Source organism: Falco naumanni, chromosome 4, assembly GCF_017639655.2.
Source record: "Falco naumanni isolate bFalNau1 chromosome 4, bFalNau1.pat, whole genome shotgun sequence".
Taxonomy (NCBI): domain Eukaryota; kingdom Metazoa; phylum Chordata; class Aves; order Falconiformes; family Falconidae; genus Falco; species Falco naumanni.
Window position 1 is genome coordinate 20,076,884 of NC_054057.1, and position 26,153 is coordinate 20,103,036.

The 26,153-nt window shown below is 35.3% G+C and overlaps 1 protein-coding gene across 3 annotated transcripts in view; it reads right to left on the minus strand.

Annotated features, from left to right (window-relative positions):
- Positions 1 to 26,153, minus strand: part of BBS9 (Bardet-Biedl syndrome 9) — a 310,952-nt gene that overhangs the window by 158,243 nt on the left and 126,556 nt on the right. For all 3 annotated transcript variants that reach the window (XM_040589505.1, XM_040589504.1, XM_040589506.1), the window contains one exon: positions 17,920 to 18,102. In XM_040589505.1, coding sequence (XP_040445439.1) covers positions 17,920 to 18,102 — 183 coding nt within the window. The remainder of the gene's footprint in view (positions 1 to 17,919; positions 18,103 to 26,153) is intronic.

The window sequence follows — 26,153 nt, forward strand, 5'->3', positions numbered from 1 at the left end:
TTTTGTGAAGGCTAGGGTACTATGTTCAACACAGAGAAACAAAGGCCACTCTTCCTGACCTTGTTACTTCCTAAGAACAGGTCCAGGACAGATGCTTACTAGGGGTCACACACATCAGTGAGAGCACACAATTACATGCACATCTTCCTGGTCTAAACAGACACTGCTTTTAATAGTGTCCTGAAAACATGCTGTATGTGTATAAAATGTTCACATTTTGCAGAGAAACAGGATCAGCTAGTGGGGTTTTCTTAACCAACATTTGCCTTTCCTGACTTCAGAACAATGACAATATTAACCTACTATCTTGTTTGGATTTCCCCCCCAAATAATTGTGAATTAGAAAAATCATGCCAGTCAATGAATGCTGTGGTAGCTTAGCATTTTTCAAATATTCTATAAAGAGTCCATTGGACTGTAACCCATCCACTGACCTGTGATGGTGACAGGAAATAATCCATTCCACAGCCAATTTAAAGAGGTTAATGAGCTGGTAAATGCTGTCTACATTCCCACATACTGGGCAATGAAACTTAATATGTACAAAGCACCAAAAACAGTCAAGCCAGGCACTCCTAATTATACTCATGAAAAGTAAGACAACATAAACATAAGAATCTTGAGTTTCACCAAAAGACAAAGAAACACGTGATTAACTAGTGTCAGCATACAGTAGCTGAGAAGCTGGCCAGTATATCCCTCCAAATAAGTTATATAAATGCAGGCAAAAGGAGCATTTAAATATGGAGTTTGAAATACAAGCTAACAAAAGTCAGGAAATTAAAAGTGGCTAGTATTCTGTCCTTGGCTCACACAAGTATGTTTTACTTTGTACCACAGCCTTAACATTTTCCAACCCTTGTTCTTGTATTTAATTTCCATGTAAAACTGGTTTCTCAGTAGACCATAAAATTCTCTTCTCCAATTCAAGGACTGTTGACCTAGCAAGTCCAGTCAAATCCAAAGCAGCCTTTACAATTAGTGATAGAGTACACAAAAGCTACATCTACATGAAAAAAAATGTTGATGAAAATTTGCTGAGGTGATCTTACACAACTAAGAATTAATGGCCACAAATAAGAATGCATTTGTCACAAATTTTTGTTGGTGCAAGGGGACAATTAAGGAACAAGAAAAATTCTTCACCCCTTACACAATAAAAAAGCTAAATGATGCTTGAAAATGAAACTGTTCTAGTTTATAGCCCACACTGAAGAATGATTCTAGCCATAGTTGTAATATTCACTAATAGCTCTCTACATAGATATTTGTGGTCTGAAAGGCACACCTCCAACCAAAGTCTGATACCAGTAAACCATCACCCTACGACCAGCAAGCGTTGCCATAACTGACACGACATATGTGAGTCAAGACTCACAGGAAAAGATATTAAATAATGCAAATTCTTCATAATGACTGTAGGAGCTGAAATAGATATGAAAAATACATAATTCATCAATTTAACTTTTTCATTGGGGAAGGTTTGGCTTCATATTTCATTTACATACATTTTCTCTTGTAGGTAATAGGCAGAGATTGGCACTTTCTTTTAACCAGATCACCTACACTGCAGGAGTCTAAAGACCAAATGTAGATTTGTGGTACTAGCAGGACCTAAGATTACACTAGTACACATCACTTATCTTCCATATATTAAGGATCCCCAGGTGTCATGGCACATCTGAGTACGACCATGATTAATGCATTCAATCTCATTTTAGCCTAAGGTTTAATCTAGAGTATCTAATTTTAGGAAGATTAGTAGTTAAACAAGAAGCCTCCAAAATTATGTTCTCTGCAGGGTGAATGACTAACCTACTATTACTCTAAAATTCTAGACAGTAAAACTAAAGGCCCATCCAGCATGTAAGAGCTCACACTGCAAATAAATTGTCATGCTGCAGAAAGGGCACCGATCCTGTGACACCATATGGAGGAGGGGAATGCGGTGACTAGTGCCGCCTGGGAGCAGACCCTGGTAGGAGGCACAGCACTGTAGCCTGCCACTTGGCTGCAAGGCTCCACTTCCCAAGAGTTTAGCAGGCCAACAGGCAAGGTCAACTGGATGTACACGGGGCAGGATCAGAAAGAAGGATTTCAGTATCGTTTCTAAGATGCGCAGGACATGAATATTTAGGAAAAGCACGAGACAGGGCTTAACAGTCGGATTTGGTAAGTTTACTCATATAGTTTAGCTTCTTAACACATTTATACTGTATAACCGCCCACAAGCATTTTAAGTTTTTAAGATTCCCCTTGACTCATCATTCATAAATCATGGGAAGTTAACGGAGTGAAATGTGAAGTACTGGTTAAGCTAAGTTGCTCCTACTGAGGTCCAGTCAAAATCCTATCTACCTGCATGGCTCATAAGTTTACAGCGGTTGGTTTCTATTGCAAACACACAAAAGTAAAAGTACCAAGGTCCGGTTCCTGAAGACACTAAAGTGATTTGACTTGGAAAAAGCTGAGACTCTTAACAGCTCCTACTGCAAACACCATGCTGGGATTTCTGGCAGACACAGTAGTTTTACCTCATGTTTCCCCTCAGAACAGGGGTGAACTGCTTCCAGCACAGACAAGATACAGTAAATGAGAGCCTCAAGTAGATAATAATACAACACGTTGCCGTCACGTGATTTTGAATAAAGAAAAAAACAAGTAAGGATATTTTACCTACAAGTTTTACCACATGCATTTTCTATGAATGATAAAATCATTTGTTGCTTTTTAACTGGAAATCTTCAACAACTTTTACTAAGTTTTAAGCTGTATTTAAGCAGATAATTAATAAACTGAAAGTCTACCTTTCCCTATATTGTTTAATATTAGACTTTATCAAAATTTGTTCTGAGACATTGAAGATTTCGACACACAAACCACTGACTTGAGTAACAGCAAACACACATCTAGACAGCCAAGCCAAGCCTCATCTAACTTATGAACTCTGTAGATAGATTGATTTGACTAATCATTGATAAACAGCAGGCAGTCAAATCTATGATTGCAGGGATAGCCTACGGGGCTATCTTAAACATAAAAAGGGTGGATATAAAATCTAGGTAAAGATTTTTTAAAAATATTATCAAGCCTTCTAAAATTATGACACCACTAATATTCATCAAGTTTGACTTGGACCACATTTAGCAACTAGTCATACAGCTATGCAGCTTTGTAGAAATAGCCTGAGGAGTACTTAAATCCCTATTCTGAAAAGTTAAAAATTATCATTACATTGAGTATGTATATTTACAAAAGGCTTGCTAGAGCCATCTTTGTGATTTTGTCCTGTAAGAAAAACCCGTAATAGATGTAAATAATATGTGAATTTATTTTCATATAGTTCTCAGGCTATAGAAGGAATGCACCCACATAAGCAAAGAAAAGATGGAATTGGGAAACAGAAAGGAGAGTTGGGATGTGTTGAGAATGAATGCTCAGATTTTATGAACACCACTTCCTTTCCTTTAGTACTCTGCAATTGTAAAAAATTCACATAATGCACCAGAGTTTAAATCCTACAAAGTCAAGGACGGGAGGCGAAGCATGGAAGCTGAACAGGTAGGAGTTTTTGTGAAGTTTGAAACTTCGACTAGTTCATTACATTTCATCATAACACAAGCAAAAAGGTAATTTATATTCACAGTTTTAACCAGATTACTCCAATGACTTTTCCTTAATTTTAATACAGATAAATAAAGAAACTCAATTTTGCCAAGCTATTAACCTTCCCATGTTTTTCTTCTCTGGATATAAGAGATGAGCAAAGGGTTCTCTTTGAATGTAAACCCTAGGTCAATTTGTGATGCTTAATACAAGAGAAGTATATAACAGGTCAGTAAAATTAACGATTGTAACTCTCAAACCGATGGAAACATCCTTGTTATATGAAGGAAAAAAGGCAACAAAGTAGACGTGTAAATGCCAGCCCCAAAAAACATACTACTAAGCTTGGAGATTATACCTATAAGGTTTGAAAAGATACAAGATACAACATTAATTAGTTAATGATTTAGTCTGCAGAAGAAACATGCCACAAGGCACAAAATGCCACAAGAATTTTTGATAGGGAAATGCTTAGAGAACCATAGAAACAAAAGACTGCTTAGACTGTAGCTGAGATGTGAATGTGTCTCCTGAAAGTGTGTTTATACCAAATACATCGACAGGACTGGAAGTTACTGACTTTGACCCTGGTTCAAGAGCTTCAAGCACAAGTGCTTGCCCAAAAGTCTAATAACAGTTTCAGAACCAAGTCCATTCTTATACTAGGTAAACACAGAAGAGCAGCAACTTCTCAACAAATGACTGCTAATAATATTACTGCCCACTACAACACAGTATTATTCTAAAATAGTTAGACAGTTTCATAGGTGTTTGTCTATTAGGCCACTCAGTTTTGCTTCAGTTAAATCTGCCAGTTCCTTTTAGCAAGCCAGGTAAAGTAGCTTGTGATCATCGGGGAGGAAAAATAAAATACCTCAACCACTTCACAAGACCCATAAAACCAAGAAAAAGTAGAATTAAAATAACTACTTCAACCTGTGGTTATGGTTTTTCACCTTATATTGTGCATATCCCTAAACTGCAAGTATATTGACTCGTGTTTAGGACCAGAATCATCTAGAGGCACAAATGAAGCTCTGAGCAATCACTGCTATCAGCTGAACTCTATCCTAATAACAAGTTCTGCTACACCGCATCTAGAACACCTCAGCCCACTGTGCTAGGAATATTCCTTCCCAACACCACCACACACCCCCCAAAAAAACACAACAAACAACCACCCCCTAAAAACAACCAGTTAGCTACATCTATACAGAATAAACAATTTGGTTTATTGTCTAAATAATCAGAAAACATACACAGGAACATGTTAAAGTAAATTGAAAGATGTAAAAATATTTCTTAGAACTCACTGAAAGGTATATAGTCACAGATGGACAGTTCATGCCAGGAGGATTACAAGTCTTCTATACTTTGCAAAAGATGTTAATAATTCTCTGATAAGAACCTTCTCTAAATAGGCTTAAAACTTTTGGAGGCAATCTTTTGAGCAGCAATGAAGTCATGTTGCTTAAGAAACAAGTCACATTGACCACAGAAATCTTCTGTTTCTAGTTTAGTTAATAAAATATGAGATGAGAAGAGACTTAATTTCACTCAACCACTAACTATGGTTACTGGAATTTTTAAGCAACAAAAAAGCTTCTATTACAAAATGTAACAAAATGCTTCATGCAGATAACAGCAAAATAAGGCAACTAAGTCATACATGCCTATAAAAATCTGCACAGTGGCGCTTGCTGATAAATCTCTTCATAAGTTTAAAGGACATTGAAATCCTTTCAAAACACTTCACATAAGATGTCTTAGACAGGAAACTGCATCAAATACTGTATGGCTGAGCATATTCCAGGGAAAGGACGAGATGGACAACATGGGGGGGGAGGGGTGTGAGTGTGGGTGTGTGACTGACTGAGTGGCTGTTGGAAGGTAAGTTTGAGAGCAACTGGTCTACGGAATTAACAGAACTCTAGGGATTGTGGAAAACTTAGTTGAGATCTACAAATTCATGCTATTTGTCTTAAGCGTAAATAAGTCATTCTAATAACACATCAGTCAAACTTTAACAAGATTGTTCCTAAGTTGTGTTCATGAGCCAGACAGATACTTGATTCTGTATCTTAAGAAGTCTCTAGTAAAAAAAGCCTTTAAAGCCTTTATCATTATGAATATTATTCCTAAGGCAACAGCCATTTTTCAAGATGCCTATGAAATAATTTATCCTGGAGTGATAGCCAAGACAGTTCTGAAAAATTCAAATGCAATGTGAAACATACTGCAAAAACTATGCAAAATTGATGCATGCCAAATTACGGGAATTCTTACAGCCGTTAACTCGGGAATTTGCCTGGCTATATCTTCTTTCTTGATTTTAGTCACAATAATGATTTCATCAGCTCTCAAAAATGCTAGAATACTTGGAAGTTCACCTTACTGAATAACAACTTTGGCATTTATGCTTATCCAAACCACCAAAGAGGTTTCTATATCTGAAAGGACTGCATATGCTAATTCACCAGAAACACCAGCCATGTGTCTCAATGCTATGCTTTTAGTGATTCAAAAAATTACCTCATTGTTTCACATACAAATAAAAAAATACCACGTTATTACAATCCACGAAGCCAGGGCTACTGACTGAACTGGTAGTCTCTAACACAGACATAGAGCAGTAACAAATTTTGCCAGGATTTCACTGTGCTATCAGTCATCCTAACTCATATTGTTCAAGCATATTCTGTATTTCTGACCTATTTGTCTTTAACTGGAGATAACAGCCACAGCAGCCATGAAGACTGCATACAGCATTTGCCTGTGTTGCCAAAAATGGAGCTGACAAACTTTTCTTGTCAGTGTCCCTGAAAAATTACTGCTAAAACTGAACTGATTGGCATTTAGGAGACCTTTTGAACAGAATCTGAATAAAATTAAAGAAAAAGATAAGCAAATAGACTCTATATCTATATAGAGCTCAGAAAAAATGCAGTAAAATATTACTGAAGTCTTAATGTATTAAACTTGGAACAATCAAGAAACTGTCTTTTTTAAGATGCACATGACTTGGTTGAAGAATTATCCTCGTAGTAATCTAAAAACAGTTTTCTTCAACATAGTGCATTAAAAAAGCTAGTAACAGGTTATTCCAGAATCTTCTACAACTCACTTTTGTAACTTGCCCTGCTCCTAACCCTCACCCCACAAAAAGCCCACCACAAAACAACCCAAAAGCAAACTTCCACATATTTAAGTAACAAAAACCTAAGTAACAAAAATTGGAATACCTAGAAAGCAGGGAAATGGTAAAATCCTACAGACTAGTGGAATGCCTGATGAAAATCCAGATAAATGAGTCAAGCTTAAATACATTCCAAATCCATCAAGTGCCTAAAAGGGACGTTTGTAGTGAGAACACAATAGAAAAAACACCAACTGAAATTCTTATACTAATCCTGCTCTCTCTAAAATGAAGAAAATTACTACAATATATAGTTCTAGAATAATAGCTCAAAACAGTAGATTAATCAATTTCATTTTTACCCAGGGAAAGAATTTTAGGCAGAAAAACATCCTTATTTGTGAGACAGTACTCTGAAGTCTGAAACTATTGTCAAGAGCTACATTATAGACATTTAAAACTCATTAAGGATTTGGGCTTAACATACTTACCTACTCCAAACAAATTACAATTTACTTAAAACATAAGGGATAGAAAACAAATGCAAAACCTGAGGAAGTACAAGGTGATATCTTGGTAACTCTGACCACAACATGTCATCTCCTGAACAATATGGTTCTGTAGGGAACCTGATACAACAGATATTTAAGGTATAAAAGATTAAAAAGTCTATGAACAAACAGAGGAGTAGAGAAAGGAATCAAGAATTATACAGGAAACTGTATCAGATCTTTTTACAATGTTTATTGAACTAGTCTGAGTATAGCACAACAGATCTGTGCAGAGCTATTTAACAATAATTATTCATGCTAGCAACTATTTTCAAGCTACTTCAGAGCATCTAATTCAAATATTAGTAACTCAGATTTTGAGGTAGCAGATTGCAAAAAAAACTATTTGTGAATAAGTTGGGGTGTTTTTAAAAAGTCTGTCATAGATGCTTGGTAAACATATATTGATGTCCCTGCCAATGGCAGGGAGGCTGGACTAGATGATCTTTAAAGTTCTCTTCCAACCCAAACCATTCTGTGATTGATAACCTATGGCAACTTCACCTGAGAGAAAGCTGTATGACAGATTCTTTCCTGAAAAGTACACTTGCCATCTAAAAGTTTATTCTTTCTCTGGTATTTTTGTCCTCTGAAACACAATTCACAAACCACTGAGCACTTCTGCACTAACCATAAGACTTATATTTTTTGGAGGATTCTATTCTATAAACAGTTAACTTTAAATCAAGATTTGCCAAGACCTCCTTCTATAATGTCTTCAAGTATGGAAGGAAAGCTGAAAATGCACATGGCTTAGAAATCAAAACAGTGTTTTTAAACTATCTTACAGAATATGCATTATTTCTCTTTTAGGAACGGTGCTCCTAAACTACTTACTTTACCAAGGAGCTTCTGGAAAAATCATATTGTAGAAGAGTAGTATCAAGGCCGTGGGTGTTTCAGGAATCTAGCAAATTGAGCATTACTAAACAAAGGTTCTGAAAGCTGCATTCCATTATAGTGATGACCTCTATTATTCAAGTTTTTAATATATTTTTCAAGCTCACAGAAACAAATTATGATTATTAGCAGTTGCAGGGTTTTGTGTATTAATGAAACAACTAATAACACAATTACAGAGTATCACCGGTAAGAAAGCAGAACTCCTCCAGGTGGGGATCATAGTCATAATGGTTCTACAGCTGCCTAACTCTTCCATGCTTTTGAGTTTAGTAACTTTGTCTCAGGAAAGTGCATACTTCAACAAAACATGATCTATCAGGATGAGGTTTATTAGCTCTTGCATTAAAATGTGATCAATCTCTGATTATTGCAGCCAGATTTCCAGACAGGCTGCATCCTTTAGGATCAGATGTCCTTCATTTGCACAGAAGAACTTTCAAAACTGGGTTAGAATTAGATCAAATAGTTTTCATCTTGACAAGTAATGTATCTATATTGCCCAAAGCTTCTTTCAAATTGTCTCCTATCTCAAAATCAGAGCAATACAGAGTATGTCCTAACCCATTTCTTATTATTTTTATTCTGGACAGCTGTGAAAATTATTAAGATTTTTAAGGCAGAGTGGGTGAGAAGCAGAGAAGGGGAAACATTCCTCAAGAGACAGATTCTAAGTAACTAATTATACAGTTAGTCCTCTAGTAATGCTTGTTTGTGGTAATACAAATACATCCTGTCTGGAATCGTGGAAGTTCACACACATCAGGGGTTTCTGTAGAAGCCATTCCTGAATCCTGAATTTTTGAGGGTTTTTTGACAACTTAATTTTCTTCTTAGCCTGACTTCTTACAACCATTGATCCCTTTCTGGGAACTGATGAAAGAAATCCTTGTACGCACTACATGAACAAAGTGGTTTGGCTTCTTTGTTGCCAGCTTCAGAGGTCCGTTATTTTGCTTTTTAACACTGAGATTAATCTAACACGTCATCTTTATTTTCCTCAAGAACTTTTCACCAGTTAGCTGGGAAAATTGCGTGGCTATTTGGGTTTTGTAGATGCTGTCAAAGCTGTCTGCAGACATGCAAACACATCAGGAGTCCTGCATCTTACTGAACGATGCTATACATCCAACAGTAGGTCTGCCACATGTGAGGTCTGTAACTTCAATGAAGTTCAGCAAGATAGTTTTTGATACAAGGAAGAGGAATCAGACCTTGTTATACTTGGTCTGGAGAAAAAAGTAGATAAAACATATGCTAAAGAAAGCTTCTTGAGACATCTCACTGCATCTCAGCCCGTATTTTATTTCCATATCAGTGATACACTTGGGGAGGAACTTTTTCTTCTCTTACTACAATATCCTTTATTGGGTTACCAATATAAGATGGTATGAAAGCCTGACAAATGAGTTTGTGTTTCCAAAAGCTGTGAAATATGGAACCACGTCCACTCTAATATTTTAGCTCTGAAAAAAACATAACTTGAGAAAAAATTTGTTTCCGACTTAAATTCTCACAGTATTTTAGATTTACTCACTATTAACTTCAGACTCAGCTCTATTACTTCAAATTGTGGAATTTCTATTCTCCAAAAATTCACAGGTGAGGACAAGGAGGATAGTGGCAAACTGGACTTGCACGTTTATGGATAGGCAATTTTCAAACTTATGCTAGAATTCTTAGGGTTTTGCTTAAGACAGTAGCTTGAGATCATTAACTCCTCCGTTGTTTGTACAGCTTTGTCTTATGACCTGTTTTACTTTTGAGGTATCAAAACCATATTTCTGCTATATCAACCTCTCACTTCCAGGAGACAATGGCAGAAATACATTATGCAATCTTTGTGTTCCTTTGATTTGAACTGGCCTGTCCTAATGTCAAGCGAGTCTATCACCACCTACACAGATCTGAGAGAATACTTGTATATCATTCTTAATCTTGGAATTAAGACAAAGCATCTTACCATCAACTAGAAGGAAAAACTTATACCCGTAAAAAACAGCTACTGTGAAAATCATGGTAAAAAAGCCAGTGATTTCTTTTCTAGGATCTTTTAACAAGATGAAAGATTCACATGAAGTCTTCTCACACTACATAGCAATATCTTTCTTAACTCAGTAGACAGATTATACAACACCACAAGATCTATAGTTATCTAGTAAAGATGAAAAAAATGCTACATTACAATTGCAATTTAGAACCAAGAACCATCAACAACTTCAGAACCAAAAGCAATAATACTGAAACTGTTTTTCCTCCCACATCCAAGAAAAAAAGATTGGATGGTTTGGTGATCAGATCTTTATATACCCTCCAAAACACTTCTGACTGTCAGATCTGAGGGAAAGGATGAATTTAGCTGTATATCATTAGGTCACATGTTCAATATAAATGGCGAACTTCATAAAATGATTGGGAATATCTCTTATCTTATTTTCTCAGAAAATACCATGTTACATGGTTGGCTTTTTAAAATCAGGTACTAATACAGCATTAACATATTTAGAATAAAAGTATCATAGTTTTGAACTGATGTGAGAGAATCAGAAAATAAGATGAACAAGTAAATATGCAACTTTTCAGTATATAAACCCTGTCCTAATATGTAATATAAAGGCCATACACTAATGATGCTGAAACTGCAAAGTCTTCTCAGTATATAAATAATTCCAGTGGAATTCTACAATCAATCATAAATCACATTATATTTCTAATACACTAGTACAATACTTTTCAATACATAGCAAGAGTCTGCAGATATTTCAATTAGGACACAATATTAAGAGAATTCTCCACTGACAATCAGCTGCTTTAAAAGAAACCAAAAAATTAGTGTCATTGATTATATACATTGAGTGTAAAAATCTTTTGGTGAATAACATTGCCATAATCACTCTTGTCATTAAGCAGTTTAGATGATAACAGATCTGACTCCTGCTATGCAGCACATATTCAGTAATTACTACTACACTAAAATATTTCAGCTTGTCCTTGTACTTGAACTAGGTAGATTACGCTACCCTAACAAAGAGGAAGTCTAGAGGTTCCCATCACAATATTATATAGAGAAACATGTCTGATACCAGAAACTTATTTAATCTATTAAAGTGTACACCTCTTGGGACAACTGCAGTACTTTGTAGGACATCCAAGTTAGTTTTAAAGGAGGTAACATATGCTGGAGGCAAACTAATCACACAACAGAACACAGTTCTGCCTTAACTAATTTACACCAAGAAATAAGTTCCCCAAGTAGGTTTCTGCTTACAACAGAGACAACCCACTGAAGATTAACTTCAGTATCTCTAATACTGGCAGATTAAATAAGGTGATTGCTCAAGTTAATTACAAAACTAATTCTCAAAACTTTTTCAAAAGATACATCTAACCAACAGGTAAGTAAGATTCTCCATCAGCATAAGGTTTATACCAAAGCTGAATACTTGTTCTGAGTTTGATACAAGTTTCAAGGAATAAAATTAAACAAGACAAGAATACAACAATTCTTTCTGTCCTTAGAACTTTTACAATTCATAATGCACATCAAAACCTGTTTCTGCATTATTTTCTTCCACTAATTTTATGTCGTCTGGAAGAAAAAGAGGAAGTTTTCTTTTTTGAAAAGCATTATTATTACCAACAACCAGAAGTGAGCCTTTTTAAAAAATGAAAAAAAAAAAACCCCACCTTATGTCCCTTTCTTACCAGCCACCACAAAAACTGAAAATGACAAAAGAATTTGAAAATATGGCTAGGTACAGCTGCTTCTGCCAGTATTTTGAAGTGAGAAGCATACAAATAAAGATATATTATAGATTTTCATTAATACACAAACTTTTAAGAGGACCACACTAAGCCTTTCTTTCTCAGACCAACAAAACTTTGGCACTTCACTACCCACAGAATTCACTGTGATGAATCACATGAATTCAGCTGCAGATGGAGATCGCTAGACAGTGGTGCAACTTGCCTCAAACTTGCTACATTTGTCACAACCCACTGTCTTCTCGGTAAATAAAATTAACTGCATTAAAAGAATGATTCACAAACATTCAAAGGAACTGATAGTCCTTAAAGTAGTGGTGAGGCCACTGCCTTGCTCTTTAAATTCTCTCTTTTCCCCAAACTACTTAGCACAAACATTTGATTTTTCATTTCTAGACATTATAAAATTGACAAGTAATCAATCAGTTTGAAACTCTGCTTTTAATGGATCACAAATGAAAGTAAAGTAGAAAGGTTACATACACATCAATTTGCAGTAACGTAGTGGCTTTACAACCTCGTGTCCTTGTCTCCATCTACTCCAGCTGTGTCTGGTGTACTCTGGTTCTCTTGAAAACAGGCTAGAAGGCAGAGTGCTGAGCAAAAGAGTCTAACTTCCACATCAAAACATAAAACCAAAGAAGGCTGGTACTTAAGCCATGCTCTTACTCCTCTTATTCTCCAGCTGGGTCACATACACATGCCTGAGCAAAGGACACTGACAGGATCCAGGCACCGCTACATTTTTAACTTACCGCCCTCATGCTGGACCTTCCCTGCCCAGGGAGGAGTAGGACTCTCATTCCTTCACCTTCATCTTTCCTTCACTTGACAATCTTATGTTGCCCTGAACCAAAACTAAACTTCAGACTGAGGCTGATCTTTTTTACTAAAAAATTATCTTTTTAGCAGGAAAAACTTAAAGCTCCTTCCTTTTATTTTGGAGATTAAAGGTTTAAAAACCACTAGCTATTTTCAGCACACAAACACACACACCAGTTCTGCTGGACTTAGGTGCTGGGCTGTACCAGAAAAAACCTTTCTGAATGGTTCTGTTCCATGGCCTTGATTTGAATTGGAGGAAGGCTTGGATACTAGTTTTGATTTTTGGAAAAAAAAAAATAATAGTTAACATCATTTAATGTGAAGTATTTTTCCCAACTCGAAAAAAAAAAGGCAACAATTTTCACATGCTTATCCCTCTAAAGCTACTTATTTTCTGCTGTATTATCCATCTTGTTTCTAGAAAGGAGGAGGCAGAAAACCAAAAATAATGTATCTGCTATAAATTTGTCTGTTCACAGAAATAAAGAATACAACTTGGAAGTATGTATGCAAAAGTATGGAAAACTGGCTCCAAGTTACAAGTTGTCACTGCCCACCACCTTGGTTTTTTTGTTGGTTTCCTGGGTTTGGGGCTTTTTAAATTTTGTTTAAAAAATAAGTATTTTATAATATATTTTATAAAATAAAATATTTTATATTTCATCCTATTTTAACATATTTCAGTCTGTTACATAGTTGGGGCTTTCTATTTAAAAGGTGGTTCAAACAACAAGAATAAAAAAAATATAAGACACCAAAAATAATTCCAGATGTATTTTACTGTGATTAAGACCTAGGTTGGATTCTTCTCTAACTCATTACAAGAATTAGTGAAAAGTGACAATTTCAAATAAATTCTAAGAATTAGGTCTCATAAAAATTACTCTTATCAAAGATGTAATTATTAGCTCAAAGCTTCAAAAGTACTAAACATAACTGGAAAAATTAATGAACAAGTTGGCTACTGTCAGTCTTTACAGAATTAAGACTCCTGGAATTACAGAAACAACCTTATCTTTAATCTTGAGAACTTTCACTCGGTAAAGGATTCTTCATATAAAAGGGTATTTTCTACATTACTCCAGAACTCTACAGTGAAACCCACTTGCTATCATGCATAAAACCCAGCAAGAAAAGACTACCTAGTTTTTCCCAAGTGACTGATCTTTTCTTTTTCTGGTGATTTACATTCAGATCATGTTCTTACAGAAAGCACAGACACTTTTGATAGTAACTCCTGACTCTTACTAGGCACTTCATGATATTCTTCTGAAACCACCTCTTTTTCATCGTTGCCTTAAAGTATATTTTTCTACTTTATCTAATCAACACTGTAAAGTAGTAAATTTATACTCACTAACTTCAGTTAATTACACCACATCAGAATCACTTAAAACTATGCATTTCACCCTCAGGCATTTTATTCTTCCAAATGACAGCTTCAGTAAGAAATTCAGATCGAATACAGACATTTACTTAGTTGTTGTGATTCCAAACACAAATGAAGGAGATGAAAATGTACTTGCACAATGCCAGTTTATAGCTGTTACTAGTAACTATAGTATCACAAATTTGACTATAAAAAGAAAGGGATTATTATGAGCATTGAAGCACCCATACATCATTTGGTCATATCATGAGAACTATGAAATTACTTATTCTTCAATAAAGTTACTATCGATAGTGATACTGCCAAGGGCCCTCTATCAGTCCTAAAATTAGAAAGTCAGTATTGACAGACATTTTTTCTCTTTGTGATATCTTCAACAAAGAAAGCATTAATAGCTTAACAACCATATGAGACACCAGTCAATCCAGAAGCCATGCAACCTTTGTATCAAAACTATCCCGTGAAGCATAAATGCTTTGAACCCTTTAAATTAGCCCAGACAAATTCTCTCTTTTCCCAAAAGGATTTCCTATTGTAAACATATGCTTTATCACCATCTCAGCATTTTTTTTATTTTTTACCATCCAGATTAACTTGGTTTTGTAAAGTATAATCACTGAAAATCATCCCTTACAATGTTCCTTGCTTTTTTCATTTTCCAGACTTTATAGTACCTCAAATTATTGTCACTCCCTGTTATAAGCCAGTAACAAGTATGCTAGTCTTGCAGAACTTTCAGCTCTCCTGAAACAAGTGAATTGCATAATAAAAACTCAGATACATCTCAATACTATTAAAGCATTCATGCATTCTTTTGTCTCCAAAAGCATTCTAAAATAGTTTTCTACCATATATTTCAACAGATGGCAAAACATAGGACTCAAAACCAGTATAGGTTTTGAGGTATTGTTTGCATGGAGCTGTAACATTATGCTCTGAAATACTGACAATATATACTTCTCTAATTTGAATATGGGCTTCATTTTCATCCCACAGTAACAAAGTACATTGGACTTTCTTAATGCTTTCGTTAGCAGAAGGGTTAGCTCATTTATCTCACTGGTCAAAAGCAGAGACTTGAGAGATCTCATTCCATTTCTGCTGTGCAGAATTCATGAAAGAATCATGGAAAAAGGGAATGCCCTTGTGTTTTCAATACTAAACAACAGCAACCCTTTTAGTCACTTTAATCAAAACAATACTATTTAGGTGCTGGTTAGAAATTTACTGCAGGAAATAAAAAATAATGCCAAATATCTGTTATTCGCAAAAAATATGGAAGTTAACAGTATTAATTCTGCTATATCTTTGTAGACAGGAAAAAACAAATTTTACATATTCTTAGACAAAGGTTTGCAGCAACAGAAACCATTTAGTAGTCTGAGAAAAACTGGTGACAATGGGAACACAAAATACCACTTCGATAATTGTTAAATATCTAACTCAAGTAATTGCCAGGTCTAGAAAACAAGATGCGATCTGTTCTAAACGGAATGGCATGCATGAGAATAATGTTGATGTTATGGTCAGAGAAGCATTTCTTTTTATGGTAACAGTATATTCTAAACATTTCCTTTTTATTAAAAAAACACTTCCATAGTTTAATGCTCACAAGGCAGAAAATGTTCTGGACATGTAGACTGCATCTAAACTGTCTTCTAGCACATTCTCTCCAAATAAAATTACAACAAACCATTGTGCAGAATTGTTTGAAGAGTAAATAAAAATTCTTTGGAGTACTTTCTTTCACCAGCGTTCTACTCAACTGCTTGCAAGGAAACCTGAAGCCTAGCTAGGAGCTTCTGTCTGTAAATATCATTGGTATGTCAGAAGATTTCCCCCCTAACTTGCCTAAACTTCTCCTTAAATTACATTCAAATTTTTGTGGTACCATAAGAACTTCAATATGGCACGTATTTCAGTATTTTAGTATTTTGAAAAGGTTTCATTTCCATTTCCACCTCCAGTTATTGTTGGTTTACATTTTTCATCCCGGCTGCTCTGCAGGATGTTTATCCTGACAATATTTATGTGAGGTCTTATAGCTTAACATGGAATAATGTTAACTACTGTATCAAAACCACATCGAGATATATACTGAAGTGATATCCTGTATTATATGATACGCAACAGATTTCACCATGTTTTATCAAAACACGTGTCAAAGCAGTGCAATTCCTAACAGCAAAATAAAAGCGAGTCATGCAAAAAACGGTTGGTTGGGCTTTTATGAGATTCACATGAACTTTCTTTCAATTCTATTCATGGGAATGCACACTCCTCAGTTGTGCAGCTTGATTTTTCAAGTTTAAATGAGGACAAAATCCAAACCAAATCTCAGCAAAATTGTTTTGCTTTGCCTGCTATCAGTCAACATCATACAAAATGCCAAAATGCTTTTCCCCAGACCAGGTAGAAATTGCAGATGATCCTAGATTCACTTGAAACCCAGTACAAGCTTCTGAAAAAGCCACAAACCATTCTAAGTATTCTAGATATGTACCAAAATCTGGATTCACCATATATTGCAAAAAAAACCCTGAGCAGAGTGTAAAGAATAAAATTAACATGTACTTAGATAATTCTTATTTTTTATTCTACAGAAGTAATTTATTGCAGTATACTTCATAGTTCAGATACCTGAAAGAAACCATTGAGATATATTAATGTCAGTTCATTTTTCTTCTAACTGTGGCATGCTATCTTTAAGTATTTTGTTCCAGAACCCAGTAAGGCAGCTAGACTTTAAACTAACTGGAGATTGACTCTAGTTGTTTTAGAACATTCCTTAATTCAACTAAAGCAGTGTTTAGGTGGGGACCTCAGGTGAGGATAGAATACAGCACTATCTTTATTTACGGACCACTCTCCAAATTTTGTACACAGTCTCCCATAGTCGCACTCACTAAATCAGAGCAGAATTTTCAAGATATCTACACAATGAAGGACTATCTAGAACATGGTTTGGAGAACACAAGTACATTATCTATTCACAGTATTTTCTTCATATAACTTTCATCCATTACAAAACCAATTTGCAAACACTGAAGACAAATCACGGCAAATGCTTAATAGATCAAATATACTGTATTACTGTGTGTACATGTCCACATTTTATAGTTCTATTGGAACGTGTGCGTGTGAGTACACATGTATGTATATTAGGTAGCATTTATATTAGAGTCTTCAAAAAAATTGGGGCTATTCTGTTTGTGCTAACAACTGGAAAGAAGCTAAAACCAGCTAAACTTATGTGAGAACTCCAAATTGGCTTGGTAAGGAAGGATTAAGTAGAAGTTAAATGGTATCACCCATACCTTCCAATGAAGTGCTCCATAACCTACTTCTACTTCCCCACTTTCCCATGAAATCAATGTAGTTTGCATCAAACATCATAAACAAGGTTTATGCCAAGGACATTTCAGCAAAAGGGAGATCCAGCACTGCTGGCAGAGTTGCATCATTTCTGGAATGGAGTGGTTAAATTGGGTTAATTGGTTAAATCTTTCTTTCCCCTACTTCAACAGTCTGATCAGCCCTGGAGAATAGGACTGTTGTAATAGCATTAGGTTATCTGTGGGTTCTAGGATCCTAAAGGTCTTTTCCAACCTAAATGATTCTATGAATAAGGTCATTAAATCACTTCAGAGGTCAGTCTTCAACAAAGTACATGGGGAAATATGTAAATGTAAGCACTTAAAGCTCTGTCAACAAGTATTTTTCAAGCAGCTCTTGCAGGTTCTTACCAGCTCTTGCGTATCTTCTGCTAATGGCAAAAACGTAGCTTCCAGAATAGCAACTTGATCAGCACTGAGCTTCTGCCACAGACTAATCAGCATAATAACCAGATGGGTGGCACTTTTCAACTTTGTGAATGCCTGGAACACGTTGGCTTGGTTTTCTTCTGCTGCATCTGCTAGAGCTATTACCTGCAAAAATTACAAACATCTGTTAAGTATAATTTTACCATCCATGAACACTCAACACTGAAATTACCTTTGGCACACTCTTGTTTTCCTTTAGAAGATCCTGAGGAATTCCACAATTCCATAAACACAAATCACAGAGTATTAAATGAGTTATCATTTATCTACATTTTTCTTTTGCATACCCAAGGCAACTTCAAGTCCATAAAGCAACAGTATTTATCTCTCTAGTACAATCAGCATAGAAAGGATTCTGTTCAGAGCAGATTCTTCAGGCATTCCTGAAACTGATCCCCATCATATCACATAATACCTGATAACAAACTAACTTCCAGGTTAATACCACACAAGACACTAATCCCTATATGATCAGCAAGCCTACAGTATTAATCAAAAACAGTACACTTGATTTATGCAGTTAAAAATGCAGTACATAATTATTACCATACAAACATAACTGCCATCTATTATTTTATTAACTTTCGGGTCTCTCCATGTTTTGCACTAGTTGCTTCAGCTTTTATGCCAAAATGTAAACATTGTGGATCATATATATGAAGGCAATACCACATCAACTGCCAGACATTATGAAAGAACTTTCAAAATAAAATGAAGATTCCCTTCTAAGATGGTAAGATAGTTTTGCTGAGTAATTCAAGACGGGGAAAAACAGAAGAGCTATTGTATGATATCCTACTCAGTTCAGAAATAACTTGTAATTGTATATAATATTGTCCACCCAGCATTACAAAAATTGGTATCTTGAAAAATATTGCTATAAATGCCTTCTTTCTTGAAATAGAATGTTTAGACATTTTCCATCACTGGTGAAAAATGAAGATGGTAGTGATTTCAATATGCAATTGGTATAATTTCAGTATGACAGATTTTCCACAGGATTTGCAATTAATTACTTCAACTAAAGGTAAGAAACAAAGGTTAGGGGTTTATCCTGAGGGAGCACAATTTGCAAGACCTGTTCTCATGAATTGCTACTACATCTTCATGTTGCCTGAATAATAATAATTGGCTTACAGCAGCACTGATTATCTCCATTGTCATTTAAATCAACACAAAGCACCTCTCAACCACTTTCTCCTTCTGTTTATTTATCTGCAAAATAGCATAACAGTGCTTGACTGGAGTTGTGAAAAGCCTCAAGAAATGCAGTTAAAGTGTAATTAGTATTACAACAGAATTTACAAATTAAAACTTGCAGAGCTTGATCCATTAACATTTGGCAACAGCAGGAAAACGAAAATACTATACGATGCATCTTCAGCCGGGAAACAAAGCCAACCAGCTGTTAGCATTTCACAGAAGAAAACTATTTTTAATCTCCCACACTGGCATTAGACATGTGTGTGTGTTCCCTCCAAGCTCCCATGTGACTGGGAAGATAAAGAAAACAGAATTTTAGGGAACTATAAATAAGAAACATTTCAAACAAAACGTGTTGATAGCTTTTGTTTTAGATTTTAAAATGTAATGTTTCCAAATAAAATAGAGAACCCACAGGACACTCATGAGTCCAAACACTACATAAATCAGAGCCAAGTAACAAAACAAAAAATAAAAAAGACCAGCTAACTATGCAAAGGAGAAGTGAGAAATTAATCCCAAATAGTGAAAACCAACATGACATACTTCGGTTAGAGGAGAGTAATAGTCACAGACATGTCACCTGATGTAATCTTACCCGCATTCATTTTGCTCAGTCCAAAGCCCTGATGTTCTTCATGCCTCGTGTTTTAAGCAAGGTGGAGTTCCATACTGCACTCACTTTTGAATGGTTATGGATGACAAAGCTACATGACAAACACAACACTACATAGTACCCTACATCACTTGCATCTATCCACTGTAACCAGTAATTGTATGCACTATACAGCTTCATCTTTCTGAGGAAACAAGCAACAACAGTAAAGTTCTCCTCAGTCCAACAGAATCCTTCAAATGTCTAATCACCTTTCCTGTCCAATATACATTTGAGAATTTTGGGAAGAAGAATATGCTAAGGTTAATGTCATCAGTGTGTTAAATTCATCAGTATGCTTCCTATAACATCATTACTGGGTGGGATAGTGCAATGGACAAATCCATAATTCCTGGAATTTGGATTAAAGGCAAGATCATTGTATCCTGTTATGGATAATGATCAGGCAATATCAATTTTGCTGAAGCAGCAGGCAAATACAGTCACACTTGCGTGACAGCTACCTGAAACCCACTTACACAACAAGGGTAAAGGACACCTAGACTGAGTCATTAATGAATTCCTAGGTGGTCTCTCACTCTATGCTATATGTCAATTTACACTATACTGTATACCTCAGAGGCATAAATCACATAAAGAGAACTGACATGACCTTCTACCTTAAGGATCCTTAATTTCAGAATTTGCCTTCTTTCCATTTTACAACCATTTACAACAAAGGAGATGCTTACTTTTTCTTAGGCTATAGATGTAACACAAACATCCCAGTACTCCCAGACAATACCTAATGTACCAAGCCTATAAGCTATTTTGAAAGCAGCTTCATAAAAATCCCTTAAAAGTACAACCATTAAAACAGTTTATCCTTGGTACAAAATTCTACAGTTCAAACGCACAATAATACAAGACAAATATTATACCAGTGAGAGGTCAACGTTTCTGAAGGAGAGGTGCAGTCTTGGAGTGTTGCGGGTTACTAAAACATACAGCAATTAAATCTTTATGTGACTGCATATATACAAGTTCTACTTTACACTTGCAGAGAAACAGAGGAGAAAAAAAAGCATTTCTAAGTACTAACTATACTGTTAATAGATGAAGAAGTGACCTAATATAGCTTTCTGAAATCTGGAAGATCCAGGATAACACAATACAAATTACCATACAATAATGTAGGCACACACAGACATTGTAGTTTTAAAAAAGCCAGAAAAAAAAAAAAACAGACAGAAAAAAGGTTGTCAAAACAGCACCCTTTGAGATACGCTGAGAACCGAAAGCCAAAGCAATAAAGCAGCTGGAAGAGACTAAAGATACTTTGACAACACATGGTTCCACAGTAAATACTTAAAATGAGGGGAAAAAAAAAGAAATCTTTCCTCACAGAGCAACATTATTCTAATCATCTGCCAGGACACCAGCTATAAATTTTAGAAGTGTTCTGTGGCTCTTCATTCAAACACTTGCAGAATTTAAGGATTAATAAGTTCTAAAAACATTCACATATCTAATTATTTTGTTTTCTCATGAATATTATCTCAATTGTATTTTGTAACAGTTGAGCAAAATAAAGAATCCATACCCTTTGCAAACTGAAATCCTAGTCTCTTTAGACTCTTCATGGTTTCTCCATGATTTCCCAACTGTATCTTCAACTCTTACAGTAGTTGTTCAATTTGCCTAGTTACGTTTTATCATCTTTCTAAACAGATATAAGGAAAAAAAAAAAGGAAATCTCCCTGTTTTACTATTTCACAGGGTAGGTGGAAAAACACATTGCAACTGGCAGTGCCAAGTGTAAGTTAGATGCAAAAAGTTTAGGACTGGAAACCGTCAAGTAAAAAATCAGTCTATATTGCAAGGACCATCAGTGCCTATTTAAGATTTTTCTTTCTCCTTCTTTAATATTACAAAACTTTCAAAGAAAAAAAAACCTAAAAATAAGTTTTTTAAACTTTCTAAAAGCAATGGAAGAAAGGAAAGTGGTTGATACAGGAAAAATTTAACAGGTACTGGAATGGGTTAAAAGTACAATAATTAAATATATATTTTTACAACTAATCAGAACTTGCTCTTCATTTACATTTTTTTTAATTTAATTTTTTCTGACCAAATTCTTGCTGTGTTCCAATACCAATACACTTACCTATAGCAAAGCAGAGGTCAGTGAAGTTATTAATGAAAGCATGTTGTAAAAGGAAAATAAGAAAACTATTCTCTAAATCAAGATAATATTTAAAACTTTTAGTAAATTTCATATTCACAGCTGTAAATGTAGAGCTGAAATCCAAAAATATTTTTATAATCTTGAGAAGTTCACCCCTCAATGCTATTACCAGCATCTGACTGCGATAATTTCCAAGCATAGAACATTTCTGGTGTTTTCAGCCTCAAGTGTTCAAGCAGAAAGATTTCTCTCCATGCTTATTTCATTGCTAAGCAGACCTTACAAGCTGTCAAGCATTTGAAAACTTCAAATTAATGGTTTTAAAAACAATCAGATTTCTCCATTATTAGTGCTTACTTCACAATATTTTCAGGGCATTGTTTAACATCCAGCAATAACTTCAAAATTACTAATCCCTCTTGAAAAAGGCTTGCAACATACTCATTCTTGTATATTCAGGCAAGTTCCTTGGGGCAATAATGAACTTCAATCTCCCAGGCTTATTCCAATAATACAAAAAAATACAAGAAGGCATTTTGTATTTTTGGAAATGTACTTATTAGCTGGCTAGGAAGTTGAAGAAAACTTCAAACAATAAAGGGCAAGAAATTAGTATGAATTTCCAAGAAACTTTCTTTTGAGTTGTTAGTATATTTTCTTGGAGCGCCTAACATCATTGGGACAGAAGACTCTCATAGGTTTAAGCCATATTCTAAAATGGAGAACAGAAAATGTGACTGACAATTTGTTTTTCTTTTTTGAAAACAGCCAAGAAAAATGTAATTGTCCATAACATGCTTAATGCGAAACAAAGTTTCACCACAGCTGAAACTTTAGCCAACTAGTCTTATTCTCACCTAGTTCCATCACACTGGGTTCAGCTTCTGGTAAATTTGAAGTACCTTCAATTTTAGCAGAAATCAAGTTTAAAGAGAACAGTTTAGCATTTATGGAATACAGAATCTCTTTACATTCCATCCATAGCACTTCAGAGGAAGTTTTCTATGTAAAATTTGATAAAAGATGAAACATGTAAAAAGGTGAAAATCAGAAATGTAATTATTCTGAAATGGACACAGGGATGATGAATTCTCAAGATTATTATGTACTCCACAGTAAATTAACCCATAATCAAAGCTTTTATACTTGGTTTCAGAAAAGCCATTCTGTAACCGGTACAAGCAAAAACAGATCACAAACTCACAGGTCTCTTCTGGTGATCATTCTGATGGAATAACTTTGCAAGGTAGGTAAGTGATCTGACCCCTTCCAACAATTTTTAAACAACATTAGATATTCATAAAGCAGGATTTAACATATATAAAGCAGAAAAAAATAGAGAGCTGAGAAATTCTACGGTTACCGCTTTAGGTCATACCTATTGCAACAGGGCATTTATTACTACTCTATTTCACCTTTTCCCACATTCACTCATTTTAGAGAAGGAAATACAACTGAATTACTAAATCTGTAACAACATCTAACAGATTATTTTTTTGTGGTTTTAAGAAGTCTCCATCAGATATTCTAGCTCACATAGAACATGTAAGCATTTAAAGTCAAATATTTTTTTCCTTACAGGCTCCTTTGTTTACCTTGCACACATGGCATGCAGTCACATACAAATGCCAAGACACCAGCAAAGCAAACCCCTAAAACAAGTAAGACAACGTAAGTGATAAAATCAGTTAATAAAATCCTGAATATCCCTTATTCTGAGAGTAAACTTTTCTCCCCTCAATGTAGTTTTCTTAAAGTAGTTTACAAAGTAACGAAACCATGATTAGCAGCCCGATTCCCTGTGCAGACAACCTCATTCAGCAACCATTGTGCACACAGCTTTTGACAGGTGACTAAAGCTTTATGGAATGTGGGCAAAGATATCCATGTCAGAAAGTGATCTTTATCAAACACTCTGTCACCAGAAAGAATAACCATGTCACTCCTGCAAGGGAGCACTTCTAAATGCTGTGGTGTTCCCACAGCGCTGCAATGGGTATGTGAGAGCACACATTGGGACTTAGTACCTCAGGCCACAATTATCTGACCCGTATAAGAACGCCTTGGCTAGCACTAACCATGACCAGTTTTTAAAACTGTGGCATAGGCCCACCACGATGACAACAAAGCATCAATTCACCAGAAACCAAATACTCAACTTTCAAGAGAAGCTCAACATGAACTTGCTCCGAGAAGACAGCAGAGATGAAAGACACTGCAGCATGATGACCCATGCTTTATCTGGAGACACTCAGCTACCTCCTCAAATTCTATTGCCTCACTTGATGAACATGAAATTATTGATCATCACAAGTAACTACTATTGCAATCTGTCCCTCTGGAAACTACAACAGCCAGACTAAGGAAATACGCAAGGTTGCAAGGGAAGTTGTATGGTTTTGTTTTCTTCTCTGTTATTTCCACAAGGGAATTATCATTAACAGCTCTACTGCACCTTTCTAAATTGGAATTTGCCATGATGCAGTATCATCTACAAGTGCAACACAGGTTACAGGCTAAAATGCAGTCAATTCAAACACTGTAAGAGCCAAATGCATGTACTGTTTAAATTCAGAACATTCTTTTGAGACTTCACGTATATCAAAGCTGTGTCTTACCTCCACAAACCAAAGCGGCAGTGGATTATTATCACAGAGAGTCATGCTGCAACATTTATTTTAAGAATCAGTGATGATGAGGTTATTAAGAAAATATTTGGGGATAAAGTAACTATCATTTCAGCTACGCAGAGACATCATTGTATGAATATGCTCAGTTCAGAAGGCAAAAGAACTCTCTATGCTTTTCATTTTTCCTCTTTAGAATACTCAGTAAGTAAAAAGGCTATTTGTCTTCATCTCTCTCTCCCCAGTTTTTTAAATCCAAGGTAACAGAAGAGACTTACTGTTGTCTCTGTTGTTCTATCTGTGGTAAGGATTACAGTTAAAATTATTTTAATTTGATTAATATACTTTTCTTTCTTTACTGGCTTGGGGTCTTCTTTTTAAAGGGGCTTTAGCATTTGTGAGAAGCCAGATAAATTAATATGGTCAACCGGAAGAATACGTACAAGAAAATTATTTAAATATCTGACACTTTGACCTCCTCTTGATAGCCTAGCCACAAGTAAATATTGCAGTCAGCTTTGCACATGAGTAACTGCCTGTTATTTGGTATAGCTATAAAATACCAAAATGGGAGAAAAAAAAAAATCCTTGAAGGAAGGCTACAAACATATTCCAAAATACATATGATACTTTCCAAAACATTTAGAAGCAAGTTCTACATTAGGAAATCCGAATTTAAAAACAGAGTTATACAATTAGTAGCTTATCTGAGTAAATGTCTGTTACAAATTACACAAAAGCCAAGAAGCCAGTGAGTTACAATGAAGCCTTTACTTACGCTTTCAAAGCAAAAGTTCTATTTAAGCATAGGGGTGTACTAAATAGCACAGAGATGTGTCATAGAATCTCCAATAGTCAATGAATATTGAAGACAGAGTTTCACTGTAAAGTTGTGGTTGAATTGGCAACAATGTATAAAAAAATACAGCCAAATATTAGCTAAATGGAGACAGAGAGGTGGGGAGCTTGGTTTATATCAACAAATATATGGTATTATATAATGATGACAAAAAAATTACAACATTAAAATTAAAATTTTAGAACAAATTTTATTTTTGTATATTAAAATAAGCTGTGAACCTAAACAGTTTTAAAAACTAAACAGAGGCCTCATCCTGCAAATTACTAATTGTATTCCAGTCCAATGGGATCTATGGCTGGCCAGGAAATCAAGAGAAACCCATTAGATCCTACTTCTGCAATATACTTTATTTATGTACAGTGAAGCTCAGTGCGTAGTCAAGGATTTGCTAACTCCAGTGGGGACATTGCATTGATTCAGGAAAGGCAGAAATTTGCCCTATTAATGGCCACTACTCTCATTGTGATCAGTCATATGCACCTAGTAAGAAAAAAAGTACTTGCAGCACGGTAGATATCAGGTGATGAGCGTAGTTTTAGAAATCCAGAATATTTCCACAAATCATTGCTACTCAGAAAGCACACAGTAAAACACATGTCCTAAATCAGGCTCATCTCATATTAATATTTTATTATAATAATTAAAAGCAATAAACATGTTGACAGACACATCTTAAAAAGG